The 26153-nt window shown below is 41.2% G+C and overlaps 2 protein-coding genes across 3 annotated transcripts; both read right to left on the reverse strand.

Moving 5' to 3' along the window:
• Positions 1-6: 6 nt before the first annotated feature.
• Positions 7-8726, reverse strand: LOC116517889 (C-factor-like). 2 transcript variants are annotated; one of them, XM_032231074.1, is made up of 5 exons: positions 8518-8726; positions 5361-5412; positions 3942-4129; positions 921-1079; positions 7-579 (listed from the first exon to the last, which is right to left on the reverse strand). In XM_032231074.1, exons 1-5 carry the CDS (start codon positions 8659-8661, stop codon positions 415-417), a joined length of 708 nt encoding a protein of 235 aa, XP_032086965.1. In that variant the 5' UTR covers positions 8662-8726; the 3' UTR covers positions 7-414. The 2 variants fall into 2 exon arrangements, with proteins under 2 accessions (XP_032086965.1, XP_032086966.1); XM_032231075.1 differs by lacking the exon at positions 8518-8726 and adding an exon at positions 5551-5872.
• A 761-nt stretch (positions 8727-9487) lies between these two features.
• On the reverse strand, positions 9488-19562 carry LOC116517931 (C-factor-like). The gene is made up of 6 exons (XM_032231119.1): positions 19419-19562; positions 17266-17317; positions 14479-14669; positions 13206-13373; positions 11773-11883; positions 9488-9839 (listed from the first exon to the last, which is right to left on the reverse strand). The coding sequence occupies exons 1-6, from the start codon at positions 19560-19562 to the stop codon at positions 9726-9728; spliced, it is 780 nt and encodes a 259-aa protein (XP_032087010.1). The 3' UTR covers positions 9488-9725.
• Between the last annotated feature and the right edge of the window lie 6591 nt (positions 19563-26153).

Consider the following 26153-nt stretch of genomic DNA (forward strand, 5'->3'; position numbering starts at 1 on the left):
GCCCTGTACAATCTCGCCCATTCATTCTCCCTCTCTGGCTAAAATAACAGGAACAAAAGGATGGCTGCTTCAACCACCGTATAGCATAGGATCGTGTTTCCCAACCTTGGGATCTTTTTAGATGCGTGGACTTCAGGTCCCAGAATTCTCTAGCCCAGCCTAACTCAGAGGTGGCCCAGAGTTGAGATGTATACTGACGATACCAAACCCCAAACGGATAGATGACTTCATCTAACATGATAGATGACCTCGCCTTACATGTAGATGTCACCAGTTGCAAAGAAGAACCCCCACAAAATGATGTGTGTCCCCCCCCCCCAATTCCCGAAGTTGATTCAAAAGGATATTCTGGTCCATATAGTATGAAAAGCTGTTGAAGATCAAAGAGCAACGAGATGGATACATTACCCCATCTCAGCTCCAACTGCTTTCTCTGTAGTAAACCCTGTCGTAGGCTCTCCCTCGTACCTGCTCCGTTCCCATGTCTGTTTTCACCCAGCCAGGATGGATTACACTACACAAGATCCCTTCCTCCTTTAGTTCCAAAGCGAAGCAGACCGTCACCATGTTCAAAGCAGCCTGCAAGGAAAATCAAACTCTTTTAAGATCAGCTCCTCATCCTTTTCGTTCTTTGAAACCTCTCTGCTCCGTTGCCCTGACGCAATCACACACAACCCCCTGCTATCAAGGCATTGGCACGGTTGAAAGCAAGAAGGGCGGGTTTTATCCCTTTCAAATATTCTGGACTATGACTCCCTAACCCAGTGATGGCGAACATTTTAGACATTGAGTACCCAAACTGCAACCCAAAACCTGCTTCTTTATTGCAAAGCGCCAACACGTTCTGTTGTCTCACCAGAATGAGAGAGCAGTTCCTTTCTGAATGAAGGAAATAATCTGACCCTCCAAGGAAAACCTACCTTGCTTGCACGATAAGGGTACATTGGTCCCTTCATGACTTCAAAGCCCCGTTCAATGGAGGCCAACTTGGAGGTCATATTGATGATGGCTGCCCTCTGGCAACTCATCTCCTTTATGGCTGCTTCTCGAGCTGCTTTCTTCAGCAGAGGAAGAAATTCCTGAAGGAAACAAGATACATTCATTACATGGTGAAATTAGGCCACGATGACCCAGGAACTGAATGGCTAGTGTTGTGGCCTGGCAGGAGCTGTTGGAGCTGCCGCCAGACTCCGACAGCAAGGGGTCTTATGAGTCGGCCGTGGAGCAGGTGGAGGACCCTGGACAGGGTTCCGACTCCGAGCAGGGCGAGGAGAGACTGGTTGGCCACCAGGTGGTGTCTGAGCCTTGGATCAGTGGGGATGAGACAAGAGTGAGCAATCCAGGAAACACCTGTGAGTTGTTCCGGGATGCACGCCGTCGAAGGGCTACTTGGCGTCAAGAATAACGGCGTAATTACAAGAGGTGATTATGCTCAGCTGATGCTCATTAAGATCCTCTCCTGATTATAAAGAGACTGCTTGTGCCACGCCTTTCTGCAGAAGTCAACGTTAAGGACTAACAAGAAACAAACTTGGCAGGCTGGATTGCTGCCAGAGTTTGTTTGCATTGCTGCCAAGTTTTGTAGGACTGCTGCCAGAGTGCTTATCTCTTTGTTTATGTGGCTTGCAGCCAACGAGAGTCTTGATTGATTAAAAGAAACCTTCTCTTTACGTTGGTTTCGGCTTTCGTTCCTGGATGGAGGAGGGGGGTCAGAACAGGCTAGTATCAGAATTATCTACTTATCTCTAAGATATTACCCATTCTTTTGTTGACTAAGGCTACCTTTGATTCTGATTTTCTTTGGTCTCAGCAGACCCATTCCTTGTTATTATTCTCTTTCACAACTCCTTAGTCACACTTCCATCTCACATCCAATTCAAAATCCCAACAATCTTTACATATTTCTGTGATCACTGAACCCACTTCAATTATAACTTTAGCTTCTACATGTCAATAGCACTTTACAATGGAATGGAATGGAGTGGAATGGAATTCTTAATTGGCTAAGTGTGAATGGGCACACAAGGAATTTATCTCTGGTGCATAAGCTCTCAGAGTAGAATTTAGAATTTAGAATTTATTTGTTATTTATAGGCCGCCCTTTTCCCTGAGGGGACTCAGGGCGGCTTACAGTTCATGGGAAGGGGGGTGCAAGATAAAACATAAGACAGTGCGTAAATAAAAATAAAACAATAAAACACAACTTTCATTCAGCATTCGGGTGGGGCGGATTAGAATCTTATCCCCAGGCCTGACGGGATAGCCAGTTCTTAAGGGCTGTGCGGAAGGTCTGGACGGTGGTGAGGGTGCGAATCTCCACGGGGAGATCGTTCCAAAGGGTCGGAGCTGCTACTGAGAAGGCTCTCCTCCGCGTAGTCGCCAGTCGGCACTGACTGGCGGATGGAACTCGGAGGAGGCCTAATCTGTGCGATCTAATCGGTCGAAGGGAGGTAATCGGCAGGAGGCGGTCTCTCAAGTACTCAGATCCACTACCATGGAGAGATTTATGGATGGTAAGTAGCACCTTGAAGCGCACCCGGAGATCAACAGGTAGCCAGCGCAGCTCGCGGAGGATAGGTGTTATGTGGGCGAACATAACACACACAAACAGCATAGTCAATAGCCATAGTCACAGATTATAAGATTTATCATAGCATATGATCAGAGGTGCGTTCCTACCAGTTCGCACCTATTCAGTAGAACCAGTTCGTCAAATCTACCGAACCGATTAGAAGAGGTTCCACCCGTGGACCCGGAAAACAGGCCACACCTACAGAAGAGGTTCCATATCCATCACTGCATATGATAATATATTGTCATTTCTTTTCTTCCTCCATCTTCCCTGAGTCTTCGCGCCACCCAGGTTCGGGTCAACATTTGGGGCTCAGGATCACGGACAGCACCCCAGAGTTCAGGGAGCTGGTAGAGTTTTTAAAGAAGATTCGGGTTAATGTCGGGGTTCCAAGTAACACCCCCAATGAAAGAAGACTCCGAAGCTTGAGTTTCCTCAAACTTCCATTTTCTTAGATATGGCATATTGGTACATCTGGGAAAACCCGAATCTGAAAGTTTCCAAGTTTTCCCCCCCAAGTTCACGTCCCTGCCTATCACCAACATATCCATCACATGGCCCAATCAGGCACCATCCAAAACTAAAGATGCCTCTGAGTCACATCATCGCAGCTGCAGGGCAAGGTGTCCTTGACTCTCTGAGAAAGGAATGTTATTTAGACTATATATCACCCATACTCCATATAACCCCCCTCCCATTTCCCACAGTAGAAAATGTGGCAGGCCTGAAGGACCAATGTAAAAGATGACTTCTAGGTCTGACAATTATAGGATATGATAGATAAGATTTATGATAGGATGGGAATCCGTAGTCCATCGGGCATTGCTAAATAACTCCAATTTCCTGTGTGATCAGTGGTAATAAATATTGGGTGTGTCAGAGTTTGTTGCAGAAAAATCAAATCCAGAAAGCACACACAGGTAACTGATTCAGCTGAAATCATTAACTTCTTTATATAAATAATAACAGAATAAATGTACAATACCAATAGTAGATTCTTTCAACATGGTAGAAGTTACAAGCAGAACACAAGCAGGAGAGAACAGTTAGTTTCATTTCAGAGTTCAGAACAGAGTCTTAAGTTTCTGTTTCAATTCTTTGCACAGACTCAGAAGGTTGCAGGCTAAACCACACCCTAGCCCCTAGCTGTTTCAGCTCCCATTGGCTGACCTTGTTGCTATGCCTATTCATTGGCTGACCTGTTACCATGTCTCTCCCGGTCATGAATATTCTAACAGGGAGCGGTGGTCCAACACTCTTAGAGGGCCATAGGTTCCCCACTGTTAGTCTACCATATTTCATAATACATGAGACCAAATCGTCATTCTCTTGTTTCCTTCCCAGTGGGAGGAAGGCAATGATCTCTTACCTTAACCACAAGGATGGGCCCTACCACATTGGTGTTGAAAGCAGACAGCATCTCTTGCTGCTCCACCGTTTCCAGAGTGGCATAGGAGTTCACGCCGGCATTATTGATCAGGAGGTTTAAGCCTTTACCATGTAGAAGAGACTCAACTGCCAAAGCAGCTGCCTTCACACTGGACTGATCCTCCACCTCTTCCATGTACATGTGAAAAAAATAAGATCTTTGTTAGAGAAGCTAAAAGCTGATGTGGGGCCTAGAGCAGGGGTCTCCAACCTTGGCAACTTTATGACCTATGGACTTCAATTCCCAGAATTCCTCAGCCAGCATAGCTGGTTTCAATTCTGGGAGTTGAAATCCACGGGTCACATAGCTGGCTGAGGAATTCTGGGAGCTGAAGTCCATGGATTGTAAAGTGGCCAAGATTGGAGACCCCTGACCTAGAGGATTGTGGGTCAGCAATTAGGAAGAACCAAATTTCAATTGCCCCATCTGGTGCCTACATGACACTTCGCATAGACAATCCTTGACTTACAACCCTTTGTTTAGTGGCCATTCAAAGTTACAACAGCTCCGAAAAAAGTAACTGGGGACTTCTTTTTTCACCCTTATGACCATCACAGCACCCCCATGGCCACGTGAATGTTTGCCAACTGACTCATATTTATGACGGGCTGCAATATCCCGTGTTCCCTTTTTGAAGCCTTCTGACAAACAAAGTCAAGGAGAAAATCAGATTTCATTTCATTTTCATTTCATTTTATTTGTCTTGTATGCCGCCCCTCCCGGAGGACTCCGGGCGGCTCACAACAGATAAGGGAAAGGGGATAAATAGACAAGACAACACTTTAAAAAAAGGCGCAACATTCACAATTTCCGTGGGGCTGGGTGTTTCACAAGCCCCTTGGCCTGCTGGAGCAGCCAGGACTTGGTGGCTTTGCGGAAGGCCAGGAGGGTAGTAAGGGTCCGGATCTCCATGGGGAGGTCATTCCAGAGGCTGGAGCTGCAACACAGAAGGCTCTCCCCCGGGGAGTCGCCAGCCGACATTGGCTGGCAGATGGAATCCGGAGGAGACCTAACCTGTGAGATCTTATTGGTCTGAGGGAGGTAATCGGCAGGAGGCGGTCCTTAACCACCGTGTTACTAACTTAACAACTGCAGTGATTCCCTCAACAACCGTGTTAAGAAAGGTTGTAAAATGGGGCAAAACCCACTTAATAACTATCTTGCTTAGTAACAGAATGTTGGGGGTTAACGGCAGTAGCAAATCGAGCATTACCTGCCCTGAGATACAAACATTTCAAAGCTAAAATACACAAAGGGCACGGTAAAACGGTCCATAGTCCACGTAGATTTCCAAATGGATTTTTTTTTTAAAAAGACGGAGGTCAAATTGGGACAAAAAAAAATGGAAAGCTCTCATACCCAGCTGGATGATGTGAATGTTGGAATGCTTGCTAGCCAGATCATTCAAAGTCTGGAATTAAAGAGAAGAAGTCAAGTGAAGAGAAGAAGATCCAAGGAGCAATGGAAAACATTTGTTCCCCCCCAGTTTTTGTTTTTTTTTTTTAAAAAAAACCTGTATTGAAAATTTAAAACATTCTAATATAAATACCTTTAAAAATAATTTTGCATAACTTACGATCCTTTTTGACAGTATTAACATCACCATCTGTTATTCAAATACATTTTTATACATTCCTAATTATTCCTATGTCTATGCATCTATGTTTCTAAGCTGTACATATTCCTATTATTTATCCATTGATACCGCTCCTTGTCCCTTAACTCCAATGTGAGTTTATCCATCTCTGCGCAATCAAGAATCTTTTGGATTATCAAACACTCTGTCGACATGGTATCACTTTTCCAACCTTGTGCAAGCGCTATTTGCACTGCTGTAATTATGTGCAAGATTAAATCTCTTCATATACTTTCCTTTAATAATCCCCAGAAGGAACAATTCTGCTTTAAGTTATATATATATATATATATATATATATATATATATATGTGTGTGTGTGTGTGTGTGTGTGTGTGTGTGTGTGTGTGTGTGTGTATGTATATATGTACGTATATATGTTGTATTTGTGCTGATAAATAAATAAAGGGAGACTAGTATAGATCGATTTCAAGCTATTTAGCTCTCATCAGCTAGCCATACCCTTACTGGGATTCGAACCTGTGCTATATTACATCTTAGGCAGATGTCTTAACCATTGAGCCACAGGTCCTTCCTTATCAGCTTAAGCCAGGGAGGTAGGTATATATTTAGTGTCATGTACGTATATATGTATGTATGTATGTATGTATGTATGTATGTATGTATGTATACACACACACACACATACATACATATACATATATACACACACACACACACTGTAAGATAGATAGATAGATAGATAGATAGATAGATAGATACATTGATACATAGATAGATACATAGATAGATACATAGATACATAGATACATAGAGATAGGATAGAGATAGAGATAGAGATAGAGATAGAGATAGAGATAGAGATAGAGATAGAGATAGAGATAGAGATAGAGATAGAGATAGAGATAGAGATAGAGATAGAGATAGAATTTTCATGAAACAGGTTTTCAGCCAAAACGCTATAAATTTTGAACTGAAGATAAAGAAGAACAGGGGAAAGTAATGAAAGTGAAAAAGAAATAAAGTCAAAGAAGTAAAAAAGAAAGAAGAAAACATACCCCAAAAGTGCCGTCTGATCTTTACATACATACATACATACATACATACATACATCTTCTCTAAGATTACATTGTAATTTGCTTCTCTCCATAATCTACCCTTTTCAGCCATCAAATTCGTAAATCACCACTTCCTCCTTCCTTCCTTCCTTCCTTCCTTTTCCTTCCTCCTTCCTTTTCCTTTCTTCCTTCCTTCCTTCCTTCTTGTTCAGCAAAAAGTTTCAAAAGTTGAAACCAGAACTGCATTTCTGAAAATAATTCATTCTGGATTCCTGTCAGAGTTGTGCAAAAATAATAATAATAATAATCTAGGTCAGTGTTTCTCAACCTTGGCCACTTGAAGATGTCCGGACTTCAACTCTCAGTTGAATGCTGGCTGGGGAATTCTGAGAGTTGAAGTCCGGACATCTTCAAGTGGCCAAGGTTGAGAAACACTGATCTAGGTTTTCTCTTTTTCTGCCTGTTCTATGTCCCTGTCAGTGAATGTGCATTGCGGTGATTTTAAAACAAGTCAAGACAAGCAGGCTTTGAAGAGTGGGAAAGCTTCTAATTTTGCTTTGGTTCATGTCACCCTTCTAGGTTGCCTGAGGCTGGCAGCTGTATGGGATTCTCTATTTTGTGGGTCTACAGTAGTGGCCAAAATTGTGGAAACCTTTTGGGGAAAGTGTATTTTTGAGGTTTGATGGCTAATAACACCACTTCTTTTTTTTGGCATTTCAAGATAATCATATTCCACTGCTGGAATGGCCTCGGAATAGGCCAGACCTTAACCCAATTGAAAATCTATGGAACCAATTAAAGAAACTTGCTAGTAGAAGTGATCTAGCAATAAAACCCAATTAATAAAAGCAATCATTCAATCTTGGTTTCACAATATAACAGCTGCAGAACTAAAAGACTTGGTTCACTCCATGGGAAGACATTATAAGGCCATAATTCATGCTAAAGTTTACCCAACTAATTGACATAGTGATAATTTTTGGAACATCTCATTCTTTCTATGGTGATAACTTTTGTATATTTCATTTCACTTTTCTGCTTTGTAACTGCTATTCTAATAGCAAATCCTTCATAAACGTTATTGCATTACATTCATGATTAAATTATCTTTCCATTGATATATAATTTTATATCATCCAAAAAAAATGGTGTTATTTAGCTAGTTTTAGAAAATACACTTTTCCCAAAAGGTTTCCATAATTTTGGCCACCACTGTAATGCTCCCTGGATCACATTTTCTCACTACAATCATCATCTCACGACAACAAAGATGCCAAAAGCAATACTTAAAATAAATGATAATGAAATTATCTTGTCTTTCAATATGTGAACATTTTTTTTTATTCTGAGCAGGTTCTGGATCTGATCTTATAACCGGTGCAAAATTGCCTTGTCCTATGTGACCCGCCCCATCTCACTTCTGAGACACCAAAAAGTAATCCATATTAAAGCTGTAGTTTAGCTAGTTAATTATTTTGTTATTTCGATCTCCTCTGGCAATGATTGCATCTGTTCCACAGTCATTGCCAGCAAGATAGCGCTTCCCACGGATGGGGTCGAATTCCCTCCATAAGGAGGTTCATGCAAATATTATTGTTTTAGAGGCAAGGTCAATGCCTTGTTTCTTCTCTGGATTTTTAAGAAGTTTTTTTTAATTTTATTTTAAGCTTTATCTCTTACTTCTTTGGAGTGAGAAGTATCTCTGAAGGTTCTGCTATCTTCCGTAGCTTTAGTCCTGCAGCAACATTAAGATAACTACAGCCACCTCTGTCCCCTTCCTCGAGAGCGTAATGCAAAGCTGCTTTGGATAGCAACAGGCTCCCTTCTCCCTGCTCTTCAATCGTGATAACTTTCTACAAACCTTCCCTCTAGGTCCGGTTGGGGTCCGGCAAGTTGCAAAGATATGTTCTGGAGGCTCAGCCATCTCCACCAGTTGTTGGATCAGTTCCAGTCCGATTCCCCGATTGGAACCAGTCACCAATATGCTACGAGCCAACGGAGCCATCCTTTCACTGAACTCTTACTTTTTTCTACTCCCTGGACTTTGTTCACTTGTTTAATCACTATACTGTTAGGACCCAGGAAAGAGGTGTGTCTCCTGACACAATCTCTTCATTTGCCTGGGGCTATGGCATGCAAATTTTTCCCTGGGAAGAACAGGTCTTAAGGCATTTTCTCGGTGACAGATCCTTAGATGGTGTTTCAAGAGCACAGCAGGGAAGAATTGCTATGGAAAACAGGCCTGGCCTGTTTTTTGGGCCAGCCCTTGACACTTGTCAAAGTTTATAGGGTTGGGGAAAGCATCTCCAAGGATCAGAAGAGATGCGATGCTTCTAAGATCTAGACAAATAAATAAGACAAATAAATAAGACAAATAAATAAGACAAATAAATAAGACAAATAAATAAGAAAAAAAATAAGAAAAATAAATAAGAAAAAAATAAGAAAAATAAATAAGAAAAATAAATAAGAAAAATAAATAAGAAAAATAAATAAGACAATAAATAAGACAAATACTGTATTTTTCACACCGATGTATAACCCTAAAAGAGCGTGGAAATGTTTCTGCGTCTTATACCCCAAATACAGCCATTTTTAGCCTTCGAACAGGTGCATTTTTGCCTTCCCCTAGCTCTGCTGAAGTCTGCAGACTGTTTCTGGGGACTGGGGGAAGACAAAAATGCCTCCGTTTTTGCAAAAAAACAGCCCATTTTTCACCAAAGTGGGATATGAGGCAGGGCTTCGGAAGGCCAAAAATGGCTATATTGGGGATATAAGACATAAACATTTCCACGCTCTTTTAGGGGGGGGGGTTGCGTCTTATACACCAAAAAAAATATGGTAAATAGCAACAGCAACCACTCCATTGGAGAGACTGTTTCCATATGTGTCACGTGGCATGAAAGGAGATGGCAATATTGTATGTGATCAGAGTGCATTTATTGATAATAAACAAGTAGGAGGTCATCATCCTGTGTTTAGGGACAAGGTTTCTGTTTGTGGACTCCTTTCAGTCCACAAAGGTCTGATGCTTTACCCCAGCAAGAAGCTCAAGGAGGCTCATTCTGTTCACCAGACTATTTTTTTCCCCTCCCAATCCAGAAAAGTGCCAGATGATGACGAATCTAAGCCAGCAATGACCTTCACCATACCCTTACTACTGGTCTCCACTGTCACAGGAGCCTGCAGGAGAAGGAGAAGCTGTATTAAGGTTCTGTGAATTGGTTTACTACATCATCATCATCATCATCATCATCATTATTATTATTATTATCGCAACAACAGAATTGTATCACAGCAGCCAGTTGTTTCGCCGGATTTGGCATTGATTACTAGGACGTCGTAACGTATTTTCGTAATATGCGTGCGGATCCAAGCAGATCCAAGCATTTGACAGATGGTGATTTTGTCAATTTTTAACTGTTTTAAATGTAATTCCAGTGCTTTTGGAATAGCACCCAGTGTGCCAATTACCACTGGAATTACCACTGCTGGTTTGTGCCATAGTCGTTGAATTTCGATTTTAAGTCCTGGTATTTTACAATTTTTTCATGTTCCTTCTCGGCGACCCTGCTATCACCTGGTATTGCGATGTCTATGATTGTGACCTTATTTTTCTCAACTGGTGTGATGTCTGGTGTATTATGCGCCAGTATTTTGTCCGTTTGTATACGGAAATCCCACAAGATCTTGACCATCTGATTTTGGTGAATTTTTCAAGCTTATGTTCCCATCAGTTTGTTTATTATTATTCCTATTATTTTAAATTTTATTTTTACATAGAAAATCCATTTTCCATTAACCAGCGTGTTGTCTAGGTACAAATATTTTATGCTGACATTAAAATATGCAATGTTATTCCTTATTTAATCTCATCTTGGCTTAATTTTCAATATCTTAAGTATCTAATATTATAACAATCCCATTGTGATTTATTTCACTCTATTAATTATATTAACTATTAATACATTTCCTATACTTTAGATAACTTCTTTTACTATTAATTCTTATGTCTATTCTCTAACCACTGGTAAAAAGATTCCCAAATTGTATAATAATCCTTGTTCTTTCTCTTTAATTGTCAGTGTCAATCTGTTCATTTCTGCACATTCTAATATTTTCCTAATCACATTCTCCTCTGTAGGGATCTCTTCACTTTTCCAGTTTTGTGGAAATACAATCCTAGCTGCTGCTATAACATGAATAATCAAATATACATTTTCTTTACTATAATTTCCTGGTAAAATCTGCAGCAAAAATATTTCAGGTTCAAGTCAATATCTTGTTGTATCATCTTTTCCAGCCACATATGTATTTTAGTCCAATATTTTTTTGCTTCTGCATAGATACAAGCCTGGTGCCTGGAGGTTTACATTATTCTTGCTGTTGTTATTATTTAAGATTTAATTTTCAATTCAATTCGCACCCTGGGACTAGAAACCTGGTTAGTGACTTTGGGCCAATCATCAGGAGATGGTGAATTCTAGTCCCACCTTAAGCATGAAAGCTACTTGGGTGACCTTTGGCCAATCATCAGGAGATGGTGAGTTCTAGTCTTGCCTTAGGCATGAAAGCTACTTGGGTGACCTTTGGCCAATCATCAGGAGATGGTGAGTTCTAGTCTTGCCTTAGGCATGAAAGCTACTTGGGTGACCTTTGGCCAATCATCAGGAGATGGTGAGTTCTAGTCCCACCTTAAGCATGAAAGCTAATTGGGTGACGTTTGGCCAATGATCAGTTGATGCTGAGTTCTAGTCCTGGTTTAGGCATAAAAGCCACTTGGATGACTAGACCAAACTGGCTCTCAATTACTAAATTTCCAATTTTTTGAGAATATACATTATTCCCCCCCGCCACCTGTTCTGATCCCATGTCAGTTTTCCCCATCCTGCATGGAGCAGAACACATGCAATTCCATCTTTTTTCAGTTCCTGTTGGGTGACCTTGGGACAATCACTAGGAGATAGTGAGTTCTAATCCCACTTAGGCACAAATGACAGGGTTGGGCATGAAAGCCAGCTGGGTGACTGCATCAAACTGGCTCTCAATTACTACATTTCCAAATTTTTGAGAATATTTATAACAACATCCCCCTCCCCATGCCACCTAATAGTACCAGATCTGTTCCCATGTCAGTCTTCACCCATCCAGGATGGAGCAGAACACATATAATTCCATCTTTTTTCAGTTCCTCTGCAAGGCAGGCATTGATCATGTTCAGCGCTGTCTACGAAACAAAGTGAGAGAGAATGAATGGAGGAACCTGGGGGGCGGGATGAAAAGAGGGATCAGCCTAGAGTCCCTACATAGCTGCAAGCGAACTAAGTCCAACCCTCCTTGAGTGCTGTGGGCCCCTATCTAGCTCCAAGCAGGTATTAATCCCAGTTGAAAAGATTCCTGTGCATAGGCATTTAGTAAGAAATCAGTTTGCAATACTGGGGAATATCTTTAACACAGGTGTAGGATGAGAGTGAAGGTTCATTCTCTGAGCCTTATGAATGTTTCATTTCCAAACCAGGTAACATCTTCAGCAGAGTTTAGCAGATGTCCGTGTTGGTGTTCTTCTGCTTAGAAGGCAGTGTGGTCAGTAGGTCTTGTGAATGGGACGTCATATCAGGTGAGAATCATGTCAGATGGGTCTTGTGATGGGACTTGTGATGGGTAAGTGTGGGCTGCGTCAAGTGAGGCTCTTGTCTTCTGATGGGTCTTACGATGACCCAAGTTGATCCACACCTGACCCATCAGAAGACCCATCAAAAGACCCTCACTGGACACAACTCAAAGAGTGAAGTTTGAGAGTGAAGGTTTATTCTCCAAGCTTGTGGGTTGGCTTCCAAACATTTTGTTAACCAGACATGGTAACATCTTCAGCAGAGTTTAGGGAATGTCAGTGTTGGTGTTCTTCTGCTTATAAGGGCTTTGTGTGATGAGTAGGTCTTGCGATTGGGAGGTCACATCAGGTCAGAGTCATGTAAGGCGAGAGTCTTGTGGTGGGACTTGTGATGGGTAGGTTTGGGTTGCATCCAGTGAGGATCTTGTCTTCTGATAAGTCTTGTCATGGGTCAGGTGTGGGTCAACTTGGGTTGTCAGATCCATCACAAGACCCATCAAAAGACCAGACCCTCAGTTGATGTGACCCACACCTTCCCATCATAAGACCATCAGAAGACCCTCGTCTGACATGACTCTCACCTGATGTGACACAAGCTCTACTGACCACACAAAGCCCTTATAAGCAGAAGAACATTAACACTGACATCTCCTAAACTCTGCTGAAGATGTTACCTAGGCTGTCCATCCTCAATAAATCAGTATAACCGGACTTCCATGTGTGGGCCTGAGTTTTCATCATCATTTTCATTATCACTTTAATGAGTTTTTCCCTGATGGTCACACAGCTTCTGGACCTTAGTCCCAGGTCCAGTTTCACTTTACAAAGATTTCACATTGCTCAGAGGCTACTGGAGCCAGAGATTGACCCAAGAGGAGCTAGAGACATCTTGGAGTATCTTGTTGATTATGTTCAAAATAACAAGATTTCTGAATTACCTTGCTGGCACGATATTGGTACATTGGAGGAACTGGTACTATTAGGCTTGTAAAACCCTGCCCAATGGAGCCAACGACGGAAGATACGTTGACAACAACTGCCTTGCTGCCTCCCAGGTTTTCTTGTGTGGTCTCCTTGGCAGCCTTCTTCAGGAGAGGCAGGAATTCCTAAAATACATATGAAACAGTGGGCTGAAATATTACATTTCTCTTCTTCCTGAGTCTACTTGAGATCCCTGGTTTTATTCTCACTGGCATTTTTTTATTTCCCAAGTCATGGTATTTTTCTTGGGGCCACCTCTGATCCCATTGGCTCAAGGTTGACCTTTTTGGAATATCTATACAGCAGTGACATGGGTGAGGGTTACCGTTGGTGAGGCAAGAGCGCAGCAGCGGCGAGAAGCAACGTCCCCACCGCTGTGTCCGACAGGCGTCTCGTGTTTATGGCGGACATAAACGTGAGACGCCTGTCGGACACAGCGGTGGGGGTGTTGCTTCTCGCTGCTGCCGCGCTCTGCCGCCTCGCCCGCCCGCCTCCTCTGTCCCCTCCGCAGGACTTTCCAAAGACTCGGGCCACTGAAAGTCAGTGTCTGACTTTCTACGGAGAAAGGCACGTGGAAATCCACAATTGCAACCTGACACGTGCTACCGGCGGAGCAAGGACTCCGGGGAGCTTTTCCACCTTCCCCGACTGAGCTGGGGGAAAAAACCACATGAAGAAATCGAAGGTATTTCTCCTCCGCTGCCAGAGCATCGCGCCCCGCTGACCCGGGCGTGCTGACCTCCCTCCCCTTTAGCTCCGTTTCCCCACACCCTCGCCCTTGCGCATCTGGACGAACCAGGCATGCAGGTCTCCGACTTAAGGGCCCGGGAGGGGAGATCGAGGAGAGGATTCCCAGACTGCGGTCCTCAAGACGCGGACCCACCCAACGTAAGCGTGCTCAACTGCAACAACAAGGCATGATTCGCTGCTCCGAGATCAGAAGGCGGGAGAATCAGTGCCTCCTTTGCATATGAAATTTTTTGCTTTTTAACTCTTTCTTAACTTTTAAAAGGCGAAAAATTCCTTATGCAAAGGAGGCCCCGAGTTCTCTCGCCTCCTGCTTTGGTTAACACTAAGCAGACACCAAGCCAATGTGACTTGGAATCTGGTAGCAACTATCCTGGCTTTAATTATTTTTAAAAATTCTTTAAAATTCTTTCCCTCAGGCCCCGCCTCCCTTGCCTCTAGTGACTGCACGTCCCTGCTATACAGCACCTAAACCAGACTTACTTTGACAACTAGGAGGGGCCCCACAGCATTGGTCTTGTATGACAATAGCATATCTTCCTGATCGACATTTTCCAGCAAAAAGGCTTGGGAGTTTCTGCCAGCGTTGTTGATTAGCAGATTCAGCCCTTGTCCTTTCAGATGGGACTCCACTTCTGACGCAGCTTGCTTTATACTGGAAAGGTCTGTCGTATCTACCACATACAAAGAAAGCTAATAACACAGGTATCAGTAAAAATGACTTGGTCCCTACTTTGATGAGGGCAGGTAACGTATAATGGAAAGAAAAGACCTTCGGAGAAAAACTTGCAGCCTAGACAACAATCTCATAAATGAAATTTGCCCACCTAGCAGTTCCAAAGATTGCGAATGCGAGTAGATAAATAGGTACCACTTCAGTTGGAACAAAAACAGCATTCTGGGCACCTTTTGACAGATAGCTATGCTGACCGCATGTCCATGGAAATTGTCTTCAGACAACGCTGTCTCCCGAGGCTAAGAAAAGGAGATGAGCACTGTACCCTAGCGTCAGACATGACTGGACATGGAACCTTTTACCTTTTAAATGAAATGTTTGAATCAAAAGGAGGAGGAGGTAGCAAAAGTATCTCAGAGGGACCTTCCCTAGTGTTCAAGCGTGGAAAAATGAGGGGTGGAACGGTACTTCCTGACTTGGAAGATTGAGGCTAGGTTTTTGGAATGGAGTGGAGTAGAGTAGGGTAGGGTAGGGTAGAGTAGGGTAAAGTAGAGTAGGGTAGGGTAAGGTAGTAGAGTAAAACAGTAGAGTAGAAGAGTAGAATAGGAGTAGACTGGGGCCATGATAACAGAACAGAACAGGGACAAAACAGAACCGGAAGCAGAAGCGGAAGCGGGACAGGGACAAGAGAGGACAGGACAGGACAGAAGAGAACAGAACAGAACAGAACAGAACAGAAAACAGAATTAATTATCCAAGTGTGATTAGACACACAAGGAATTTGTCTCTGGTGCAGAAACTCTCAATGTACATGAAAAGCAGCAGAGTAATAATAATCACAATATGACGCCAATAAGAGGTGGTAGTAAAGAAGACGAAAGAATAATAATACTTCTATAGCCATAAAACAAGGGTCAATATCCTTAGACACAAGACAGTGCTGTAGGAAAAAAAGTGTCTTTCTGTCTAATTGTTTTGGCATGCATTGCCGTTCAGTGACGTCCCAAGGAGAGCAGTTGAAAACGTCCAGGATGTGAGGGGTCGGTAGATATTTCTCAGTCCTCCTTCTGACCCTTGCAGTGTACAGGGCCTCAATGGAAGGCAGACAGGTGATTTCCCCCCCCCCAGTTCTAACTACCTGTTGGACTCTGTACCTGTCCTGTTTGGTTGCTGTACCGAGCCGGTCATTTTTTGTGAGATAGCACAGACTATCACAACAGGAGAATAGGCAGTCCTCAACTTACAACCTCAATTGTCCCCAAAATTTCGATTGCTAAGCCAGACAGTTGTTAAGGGAATTTTGCCCCATTTTACAACTTTTCTTGGTGCAGCTGTTAAGTGAATCACTAAAACTGTTGAGTCAGTAACACTTGTTAAATGAACTTGGTTTCCCCATTCACTTGCTTTGTCAGGTGATCAAAAGAAATTCCATGATCCCGGAAGACTGCAATCGTCATAAATACATGCCAGTTGCCAAGGTCCGAATTCTGATCACATGACCAAGGATATGTTGCCATGGTCATAAATGTGACAACAGTCATAAGTCACATTTTCAGTGCCGTTGTAAGTTTGAACAGTCACTAAATTAATGATCGCAAGTTGAGGATTAGCTGTAGTGGTGCTATCTGCTATAAGACTAAATTAACAAAATCTTGCAAGTGTGGAATTGCCCCCTTCCATAAATTCTAAACAAGACAAATCTTAGGAAGATTTGCTCCATTTAAACAATTATTCATGTCATGATTTAAGTGTGAAAAGGGTCATAAGTTTGACCTCCCTCTTCTTTGGGGCAACCCCTGAGATATTGGAAGACTGCTATCATGTCTCCCCTAGTCCTTCTTTCTATTAAACTAGACATACCCAGTTCCTGCAACCGTTCTTCATGTTTTAGCCTCTAGTCCCCCTCATCATCTTTATTTTCTTCTCTGAACTCTTTCTAGAGTCTCAACATCTTTTTTACATCATAGCAACCAAAACTGCATGCAGTATTTCAAGTGTGGCCTTACCAAGGCATTATAAAGTGGTATTAACACTTCACGTGATCTTGATTCTATCCCTCTGTTGATGCAGCCTAGAACTGTGTTGGCTTTTTTGGCAGCTGCTGCACACTGCTGGCTCATATTTAAATGGTTGTCCACTAGGATTCCAAGATCCCTCTCACAGTTACTACTATTGAGAAAGGTACCACCTATACTGTACCTGTGTGTTTCATTTTTCTTGCCTAAATGTAGAATCTTACTCTTTTCACCATTGAATTTCATTTTGTTAGATAGTGCCCAATGTTCACGTTTGTCAAGATCCTTCTGTATCTTTAGCCTATTCTTCTGGAGTGTTGGCTATTCCTGCCAGCTTGGTGTCATCTTCAAATTTGATGAGTTCCCCATTTATTCCCTCAGGTCATAAGAGAACTCGCTCCATTGGGAAAAAAAAAAACTATTCACCTGTTCAACTCAACATGTGTGCTAGAGAAACGAGTATTAAAAAAATCCCAAACTGACAATTAATTGCACTTGATTTTTGTATACTCATGATGATAAATATGATCATGTTTTGTGGCTTTCATTACAATTACCCAGAGAATAAAAATCCCATACCTAACTGAACGATGTTAATGTTGTCATACTGACTAGCCAAATTCTGCAAAGCCTGCAATTGAGAAAGAAAATGTTAAAAAGAACAGGTTGAATGGATAAAATATATTTTTTAAAAGTATCACCTGCAATCTCAGTTTCCAATATAGCAGTTTTTTTTCCTCCTTTTTATAACTCTTTAAACCCTTTTATTCAGGCTTTGAATTTACCTTTCCTGAGGTCTACATGGAGTTTGCATCAGATATTTGCATCCCGGAGTCCTACGGGATTGGGCGGCATATAATGTTATTAAACTTTAAACTTTAAACATTTTGTCTTGTGGCCTGATAGCAAAATATCTGCTGCTGCCTGGGATTGAAATCTCAACCTTCCAAGTGGGAGGCAAGCATTTTCACCTCTAACCCACCACACCCCTCTTCAATTCCTTTATAGCAGGATATTCCAATGGATTGTTTTTATCAGCAGGTATTATAATTTCCAGAGGGACGCGGTGGCTCAGTGGCTAAGACATTGAGCTTGTTGATCACAAATGTCAGCAATTTGGCGGTTCGAATCCCTAGTGAGCTCCCGTTACTTGTCCCAGCTTCTGCCAACTTAGCAGTTCGAAAGCATGTAAAAATGTAAGTAGAAAAATAGGAACCACCTTTATTGGGAAGGTAACAGTGCTCCATGCGCTTTTGGCGTTTAGTCATGCCGGCCACATGACCACAGAGATGTCTTCGGACAGTGCTGGCTCTTTGGCTTTGAAACGAAGATCAGCACCGCCCCCTAGAGTCGGGAAAGACTAGCACATATGTGCAAGGGAAACCTTTATCTTTATTATAATTTCCAGACTATGTTTTTTTTAACTAGAACTAGCTATTTATATATCTCTTTTTGTTTATATTATCATGGTTGTATTGTTGCTCTTTGTGTTAAATTCATTTAAAACAAACCAGGAGATATATAAATTGGCGAGTTTTCTGGTTCTGTATATCTTTGCACGAGGTCTGAATCAGAGTGGTAATTCAGGCAATTCTGACAGGTTCTGGAGAACCAGTAGCGGAAATTTTGGGAGTGGGGAAGGAATGCGGATTTTGCAGTATCCTTCCCCTGCCACGCCCACTAAGCCACAACCACAGAACCGGTAGTAAAAAAAATGAATCCCACCACTGGTCTGAATCCAAAGCCATGTTGCATAATGCAATGGACTGTGATTCAAACAATCCTGGCTTAAACTTTGGTCTCAAAAGCCTCAGTTCATTGAGGTGTGGTTTTCTCGATGCTACATATTATCATATATGGTGGACCTGCCAAAAGGTTAAGCAGAAATGATTTAAACTGTTAAAAGTTAGTTCAGTAAGAAGAAGCTAAGGTCAATGTAGAATGTCATTAATTTCTTTATCTCTTTTTTCTCAATAGATTTTAGACTGTGTTAGTTAAAAATCCATACCGTGTACGGGTTCTGGGAAGTCGGGGGGGGGGAAGGAGGAGGGGGGTTGAGGGGTGGAGGGAGGGAGGGGCACACACACAAAAAATTGTACTTCACTGTCTTAATGATTGACAAATGATGAAATATTTGTGTTTTTTTTTAAAAGAAATAAAATAAATATTTGTCACCAAAAAAAAAAAAAGCCTCAGTTCATTAATGCCTGCAACGGAAGCCCACATCCGTACATTACCCCAGCTCGTATCTGAAAGATGCTGAATTATGGTTAGTCTCAGTGGTGGGTTTCAAAAATTTTTTGAACCTATTCTGTGGGTGTGGCCTCATTTGTGGGAGTGGCTTGCCGGCCATGTGACCTGGTGGGAGTGGCTTGCTGGCCATGTGTTTTCTCTCTCTGTCTCTCTCTCTCTCTCTCTCTCTCTCTGTCTCTCTCTCTCTCTCTTTCCTTTCTTTTGTCTCTCTGTCCCTTTTTCCTTTTTTTCTTTCATCTCTCACTTTTTCTTTCTTTTTTCTTTTTTTATTTCTTTCTTCCTTTCTTTCTCTTTCTGTGTGTGTGTGTGTGTGTCAGTGGTGGGTTTCAAAAAATTTCAGAACCTCTTCTGTAGGTGTGGCCTGCTTTCCGGGTCCACTGGTGGAACCTCTTCTAACCGGTTCGGTAGATTTGACGAACCGGTTCTACCGAACAGGTGCGAACTGGTAGGAACCCACCTCTGGTTAGTCTTCTACATACCTTAGCTTCAGGTCTACTAGGGTTCCTACAAGTTGCAAAAAGATGGCCCGGATAAGGGTTCAATTTCACCAGCTCTTTCACCAGTCCAAGTCCAATTCCACGGTTGGTGCCGGTCACCAGGATGTTTCTAGCTACTTGAAACATCCTGAATCTTCGACTTTTGCTCTTCAACACTGTTCACCTTTGAGCAGGTGGTGACTTCTGCATCTCCAAATAAGGAGAGGTTACTATTATTAGGCTAGCCTGAAGTGGATTCTCTTAAACATAACAACAGGTAATACTCGACTTAGAACTGGAATGGGAACCATTGCTTAACAAGGTGGTTGTTAAAGAGAGCCGCGCCTGGTTTTATGGCCTTTTGAGCCCATGGTCATTAAGCAAATCACATGGTCATTAACTGGCTTCCCCCATTGAATTTGCTTGAAAGAAGCAGGTGGGGGAATTCTCAAATGTTGATCAGGTGACCCTGGGTGATTGCAACATCGTGAATACCTGCCAGTTGTACAAAAGCCCAAATTTTGATCATGTGATCATGATGTGACGGTCATTAAGAATGAGGACCGGTTTCCTGTGACAGAAACCATTAAGGAGCAAGGCCCATGGTGATTGTACACTGTATATTTTATTTGATGTGTATGGCTATATAATCACTCTCTGCTACTCTTTTCACAGTATTAAACAGAATTTCTAGCACATACATTATGTATCTATAGGTTTTGTTCTTGTGAATACATAGGGTTGTATGTTCTTCCGGTCAGCTAGACCAAGACGTAACTAGGATCAAATTAAGCTAAACCTAGGACATGTACATATATGCGTCCTTATCGAAGAACATTTGCAAGATTTGGGTTTGGCTAGTCTAGAGAAAGAAGGACCCTCCTCTTCCTCTCATTCTCTCCTCTTCTCTCTCCCTTTCTCTTTCTGTTGTTATAGGTGTGTCTCTTTCAAATCTCAGTTTATGTTTTCTTGGGATGGTATTTCCGCAAACCCAAATATAATTTAGCATCATTTTTATTCCCTTACCTTTGCTAATCTATCCTAACTATGTTCCCCCCGCCCTTTATATCTTGCTCTTGAATATATACTTGTATATTTAGTACTTTCTTTTCTATACTACACTATGTGTGATTATTTATAGAACTTCATTCTTATAGCAATAGCAATAGCAGTTAGACTTATATACCGCTCCATAGGGCTTTCAGCCCTCTCTAAGCAGTTTACAGAGTCAGCATATTGCCCCCACAGTCTGGGTCCTCATTTCACCCACCTCGGAAGGATGGAAGGCTGAGTCAACCTTGAGCCGGTGAGATTTGAACCGCTGAACTGCAGATAACAGTCAGCTGAAGTGGCCTGCAGTACTGCACCCTAACCACTGCGCCACCTCGGCTCTTATGGATGTGTATGCCATTTTACTCCATGTTAGAAAGCTAGAGCAAGCCATAACTAGGATTAAGCTAAATGTAGGACATATACATATCCTTATAGGAAAACGGCTGCAGGATTTAGGCATGGCTAGTCTAGAGAAAAGAAGGACTCGGGGTGACATGATAGCAGTATTCTGCTATTTGAGGGGCTGCCACGAAGAAGAGGGGGGTCAACTTATTTTCCAAAGCACCCGAAAGTAAGACATGAAACAATGGATGGAAACTAATCAAGGAGAGAAGCAACTTAGAACAAGGAAGATACGTCCTAACAGTGAGAACAGTTAACCAGTGGAACAGTTTGCCACCAGAAGGTGTGGGTGGCTCCATCACTGGACAATCACTTGACTGAAAGGGTATAGGGTCTCCTGCTTGAGCAGGGGGTTGGTCTAGAACAGTGGTTCCCAAACTTGGCAACTTTAAGACTTGTGGACTTCAACTCCCAGAATTCTCCAGTGAGCTCTTCTGGCTGGAGAACTCTGGGAGTTGAAGTCCACAAGTCTTAAAGTTGCCAAGTTTGGGAACCACTGGTCTAGAAGATTGCCAACATCCCTTCCAGTTCTATTCTGAATTAATTGAATACATATAATATTTCTACCATTTCTCATGGCTTAGGCTACGTAGTAAAAGCAGATTAGAAAGTTCCTGCAGAAATAATAAGAAAGATTATGGACTGTGCCGAAATGGATTAACTAAAGAAATACAGGGAAAGAAAGAATCAGAATTCTACCAGATATGGGATAAATGGTATAGGTGAATGGAGGAAAGAAACAAAAATCAATGAAAGAATATAACAACACTCAAAATAATAGTTATGAGTAAAATAAGAGGGTTAAGAATGGTGAAATCTAAATGAAATACAATAGAAGAGGAAATAATATAAGGTGAGCGATATCGATTGATGATTGCTAATATAAAAAACAGGAAGTTCCTGTTCGCACTGTATTGTATAAATGTGGTGCACATCTAATTTGTGTGTGTGTATTTTACATGTTTGTTAATTAAATTTTTTTTTAAAAAAAGAAAGTTCCTGCAGAGTCACATACTTTAAGATTGGCTCTGCTATTCCTTATCTAATCAGACTTATCTTCCAGGTATCTCTTACCTGAAGCCAATGGAAGAGTCCCAAAGAGATTGTCCTGGACAATTTAGACGTGGAAGAGACGGACTTTTCTTCGTTGCAATTCTATGACTGATCTACACTCCCCAAAGCAGATTTAGCCTTATTATATAACACTTTCCACCACCTCCTCCTTTCTTTAGCACCATCTCTGTGTTTCTGTTCTCCACTTTATCTAAAATTATGCCTTTCGTACCCAAAACTATTTCAGCAGCTGTAAGGACAAAGATACAGTTTCCTCACTGACTGTGTGACTATTATGACATCATTTCTCTGTTCCTACTAACGTTTATGATTGACTGCAGTTTCATTTGTTGGGCTTCCATTGACTTTATGAGGTGTTAATATATATTGCTAGTTACTCCATGGATGTTACGCCATATGCTAAATAGATAAACGTTGACTTTACTATGAAATGGAGAATTTGGACACCTTTATGAGCCTACTGAGCTGCACCTGAGGGCAAGTTCCTGAATCATGGATGGAAGCTTAAAGAGACATCGTAAGGAGAAATTTCCTGACAGGGAGAGCAATTAATCAGTGGAACATCTTGCCTTTAGAAGTAGTGGGTGGAGGCTTTTAAGAAGAGACTGGACAACTATTTGTCTGAAATTACATACTAGAGGACCTCCAAGGTCCCTTCCAACTCTGTTATTCTATTATCCTGGATTCTGAAGCTGATTTCACATCCTGCACTGAGCTATGGTACATTTCAGTAATGGTTTGTAGAATAAATCACAGTGGCCTGGTTCCAGAGGTGATATTCAGCAGGTTCTGACCAGTTCTGGAGAACTGGTAACGGAAATTTTGAGTAGTTCGGAGAACCGGTAAATACCACCAGTGAGTGGCCCCGCTCCCATCTATTTTCTGCCTCCTGAGTCCCAGCTGATCGGGAGGAAATGGGGATTTTGCAGTATCCTTCCCCTGGAGAGGGTTGGAAAAAGATTTTACAGTATCCTTTCCCTTGCCACACCCACCAAGCCACGCCCACAGAACCAGTGGTTTAAAAAAATGAATCCTACCACTGTCTGGTTGACACAATAGGCTAAACCATAAACCCAAGTTGGAAGATTTCAGTAGCTGGGTTCACACCGCACATTATCCCAAAGCCAAACTACATTATGAATTAATTTTCAAGGGTGAGACTCGAGGAGATTGTCCAGGGATCATGCTACATCAGATCTGTCTTAACTACTAAGAATTACTGACTCACCTACAAGTGGTTGATGAGAAATTACAAGTTTAGGTTGGCATATGTAAAGACCAAGACAAAGAAACCCCAAGGTCACTTAGGGAATTGTGTGAATATGTGTTTGCATTTGTGTTGACATATTGTCCATTTTTTGCATGGTTGAAAAAATGGGAAGACCTTCCCTTTGATCAGTCACTATATTTCTTCTTTTCTTCCTCCATTCTAACCACCCTTATTTTTCCTACTCGCAGTCATTTTACTTTATTACTTAATGTCAAAGACTGGCTGATAATTTCTTGCTCTAATTGATGGTTTCTTGTTTAGTTACATGTTTTTTAGCTTCCAAGCATGATGAACCTTTGACATGCATTCCTCATTCTTCAATGTCTTCATACACTTGGTATCATGTCCAAGAATTTTATAAGGTACATCAACAAATTGCAGCTTCCTACAATAATACCAGCAGAACTGCAAAAAACTGCGCTGCTCGGAACATCGTATATTTTAAGAAGGTACTTAGTTGATACCAAGGACATTGGCAGCAACCCGTATCAACCATTAGCACCAATCAATGGTATTTGTGATGAATTTTTGAATGTTCAGTTGACTGAGTTTCATGTTTAATGAATAAAGAATAATAATAACAGCTTACATCTCTACAATCATAATTTTAACACCATCAATAACAACATCTGCCATTGGAAGTAAGGAGAGAAATCTTGACAGAAGGACCTGTGGTAACCAAAGACAAGTTGATGGAAGAGCAGATGGAGGGTTTCGAGTTCTCCTAAGATATGAAATGAGCAACAAGTTGCGAAGAGAAACCCATACAAGACTTACCAAGAAAGTAATCAGAATACTAATGCTACAAATGGCAAGGGACATAAGACTGCATTATTACTGGAAAGATACAGGTTGATGTAATGAAAGCTTATAATAAAAATTAAGTTAAACTTAGTTAAACTTGGAGTATTATGTATAAAATGAAGTGATAATAGTTATAGTCAAATAAATGATTAATAGTGATAATGCATATACATATATTAGTTTGATAATATGAAATTTTATATAAACTGCAAATGGAGACTATGAGAGGAGGTTTAAAAGCTTTGTTATTAAATACAACCAATTCTTATTTAGAACATGTTATAAAGATGCAATGTCATTGGGTGATTTTAGGAGGACCTAATGGAATGCCATTATATATAGTTTTATTTTAAATTTAGAATATTTCATATAAAAGGATGTGAAAACAATTATAGTCAAATGAAGGTTGAGATAATAGTAATGTATATAAATATATTTGATTTAAAAATATGTGATTTGATATGAATTATAAGTGATGACTATGGAAGGGATGCACAGAAATCTTGTAACCAACTGACACACTTTCTATAATTTGTAATGGAAGATGGTTTTATGTTATTTTGTTTGTGTTTGTTTAAAAATTAAAAAATTAAAAAAATAACCAGAATCTACCCTTTCTAGTTATCAAATCCATAAATCACCATTTATTTTCCTTTATTCAGCCAAAAGTTTCAAAAACTTGAAACCAGGACTGCATTTCTGAAAACAATTTATTCTGGATTACTTATTAGAGTTGTGCAAAAAAAAGAAGTAATCTAGGTTTTCTTCTCCCCCCCCCCCTTGTTCTATGCCACCCTTCTAGGTACCCTGTGGTTGGCAGCTGTGTGAGATTCCCTGTTTTTGTGGGCCTAAAGTACCCGGGATCACATTTTCTCACTGCAACCCATCATGTCAAGTCAGCAAAAGCACTGCTTCAAGAGAGAAGAGAGAAGGAGAGAGGGTAGGAAGGAGAAGAAAGAGGGTAGAAGTAGGGGAGAAATAAGAGAAGGAAGAAGGGGAAGGAGAGGAGGAAGAAGGAAGTAGAGAAGGAAGGGAGGGAGGGAGAAAAGAAAAGAAAGAGAAAATAAGGTGAGATGTGGAGGAGAGGTAGGGGAAGAAGAAAGAGGTAAGGAGAGGTGAGTGGGAGGGAGAGAAAGAGAAGGAGAGGAGGGAGGAAAAGAGAAAAAGAGAAGCGAGAGGGTAGGAAGGAGAAGACAGAGGGTAGGAGTGGGGGAGAAGTAAGGGAAGGAAGAAGGGGAAGGAGAGGAGGAAGGAAGGAAGTAGAGAAGGAAGGGAGGGAGAAAAGAAAAGAAAGAGAAAATAAGGTGGTGTCATAGCAGGTGTGAAGGATGGTAAATAATGCATTCCAAATTATACCTTATACCCTTTTAAATGGAATAATAATAATATAAGAATGGCAAAGAAAAAGAATAACTATGTGAGTGTATACTTATAACTTCATGTAAGAGAATAGATGACAGTAAAAATATAAAGCACAATATAGGTAAATAATACTTGATCATAAGTAGCTAAGTATAAATAAATAAAGAAATGTATATAAAAATGGATAATGAGTAATGAGATTACGAACGCAAGATAGAAATGTATAGAAAGGAAAACACTAACTGCAAAGAAACCGATTCGGAACCGCTGTATGGATATATCATGGAACTTATTGTTCCTATGTTGTTTTAAAGTTATGTGGTTATTTTTGTAATGTGTTTATGTGTTTTGTTGATGTGCTTATGTGTATAAAATAAAATTAAAAAATATATAAAGAAAGCACTGCTTCAATAGCCATTGAACAATTTTTTTTTTTACTTTGCCCAAGTTCTGGATCTGATCTTGTTTTCTAGGCATCATGGTCTTGACCCACGTGACTCTTGACACTTCACCCCATCCCAATTCTGACTCACCATAAAAAATTATCCACCCCATTTTAGAGCTGTAGTTTGGTTCATTGTTTTGCTATTTTAATCTCCTCTGGCAGATGATGGCATCTATTCCACAGTCATTGCCAGCAAGATAGGGCTTTCCACACAATCCATGGAATTCCCTCCGTAAGGAGGCTCATGCAAATATTACTGTTTTAGAAGCTAGGCGAATGCCTTGTTGTTTTTTTTCTGGATTTTTAACAAGTTTGCTTTTCTTTTTTT

This window comes from Thamnophis elegans, chromosome 14, assembly GCF_009769535.1.
Source record: "Thamnophis elegans isolate rThaEle1 chromosome 14, rThaEle1.pri, whole genome shotgun sequence".
Taxonomy (NCBI): domain Eukaryota; kingdom Metazoa; phylum Chordata; class Lepidosauria; order Squamata; family Colubridae; genus Thamnophis; species Thamnophis elegans.

What these genes read in the sequence shown, in the direction of transcription:
- LOC116517931 (XM_032231119.1), bottom strand. Translation starts at nt 19,562, where the DNA reads ATGTTTCAAGTAGCTAGAAACATCCTGGTGACCGGCACCAACCGTGGA. An exon ending in GGCCCCTCCTAGTTGTCAAA is followed by an intron (nt 13,374 to 14,478) that starts GTAAGTCTGGTT and finishes TATGTATTTTAG; the next exon opens with GAATTCCTGCCTCTCCTGAA. An exon ending in ACCAATATCGTGCCAGCAAG is followed by an intron (nt 11,884 to 13,205) that starts GTAATTCAGAAA and finishes TTTGTTTCGTAG; the next exon opens with ACAGCGCTGAACATGATCAA.
- LOC116517889 (XM_032231074.1), bottom strand. Translation starts at nt 8,661, where the DNA reads ATGGCTCCGTTGGCTCGTAGCATATTGGTGACTGGTTCCAATCGGGGA. An exon ending in CAACCGGACCTAGAGGGAAG is followed by an intron (nt 5,413 to 8,517) that starts GTTTGTAGAAAG and finishes CTTTAATTCCAG; the next exon opens with ACTTTGAATGATCTGGCTAG. An exon ending in GGCCCATCCTTGTGGTTAAG is followed by an intron (nt 1,080 to 3,941) that starts GTAAGAGATCAT and finishes TGTTTCCTTCAG; the next exon opens with GAATTTCTTCCTCTGCTGAA.